General features: G+C 44.5%; 2 protein-coding genes across 3 annotated transcripts in view; one reads left to right on the top strand and one right to left on the bottom strand.

Moving 5' to 3' along the window:
• The window catches only part of LOC116671012 (neoverrucotoxin subunit alpha-like), a 2,886-nt gene extending 2,214 nt beyond the window's left edge, over positions 1 to 672 (top strand). Inside the window, 1 exon segment of the mRNA XM_032501855.1 lies at positions 1 to 672. This exon segment is cut by the window's left edge and continues 226 nt beyond it. Within this exon segment, the coding sequence (XP_032357746.1) occupies positions 1 to 629 (629 nt within the window). The 3' untranslated portion in view covers positions 630 to 672.
• The window catches only part of grid1b (glutamate receptor, ionotropic, delta 1b), a gene marked incomplete at its 3' end in the record, with an annotated part of 390,408 nt that overhangs the window by 292,185 nt on the left and 97,488 nt on the right, over positions 1 to 735 (bottom strand).

Raw genomic sequence — 735 nt, 5'->3', positions numbered from 1 at the left:
CATCTAACCTCCAGCAGGCTTTGGCGAAGAAACTTCCCTCCATCCGTGAAGGAAAAGAAGATGAGAGCTCCCTGAACCAACTCTTTGAAGACAGAGACAAGTCCCCATTCAGTCAGGAAAAACTAACCAAGTGGCTGGATCGTAAAGAGAGAGAAATCAACGTCATCAGATCCTGTGTAGATACCATGGAGGGAACAAAGATCGTCCCAAATCAGAAAGAGCTGGACAGAGTGGTTCTTGCTCCAGGTGTAGAACATGTTCTATGCTTTGTTTTAACCTCAGTGGAAAGGGGTGATACCGACCTTGATGTGATGGCCGACTACTTGGGAGTTCCTACATTAGGAAGTACCACTGAAGATCCATGGTTCTACTCAGCTGAAGTTTACACCAAAATGAGAGAAAAAGCCAACGCTTTCCATAACATTGCCAACGAACTGAAGAACAACAGTCGATTCCGTTTCCTCATAGCAGCCATTGCAAACAAAAACTACACAGGAGCAACCATCTACCATTACAAGGACGGCCTTCTGGTCAATGAAGACTTTACAAAGCCTGTCCTCCCTCCTGTGGAGACCATCACAGAGAGAGGAGATCTGATCTGGTGTAAGTCTGTTTCTATGCCGTTTTAATTTAAAATCATGCTGTAGTAACTCTCCTCCAGAAACCTGTTTGACCATCAGAATAACTGATAACACATTTTTGTTTGGGTCTCTCCATCAGATGCCTGTGATCTCA

Source organism: Etheostoma spectabile, chromosome 21 (assembly GCF_008692095.1).
Source record: "Etheostoma spectabile isolate EspeVRDwgs_2016 chromosome 21, UIUC_Espe_1.0, whole genome shotgun sequence".
NCBI classification, from domain to species: Eukaryota; Metazoa; Chordata; class Actinopteri; order Perciformes; family Percidae; genus Etheostoma; species Etheostoma spectabile.
This window is presented reverse-complemented; position numbering and strand designations above follow the sequence as displayed.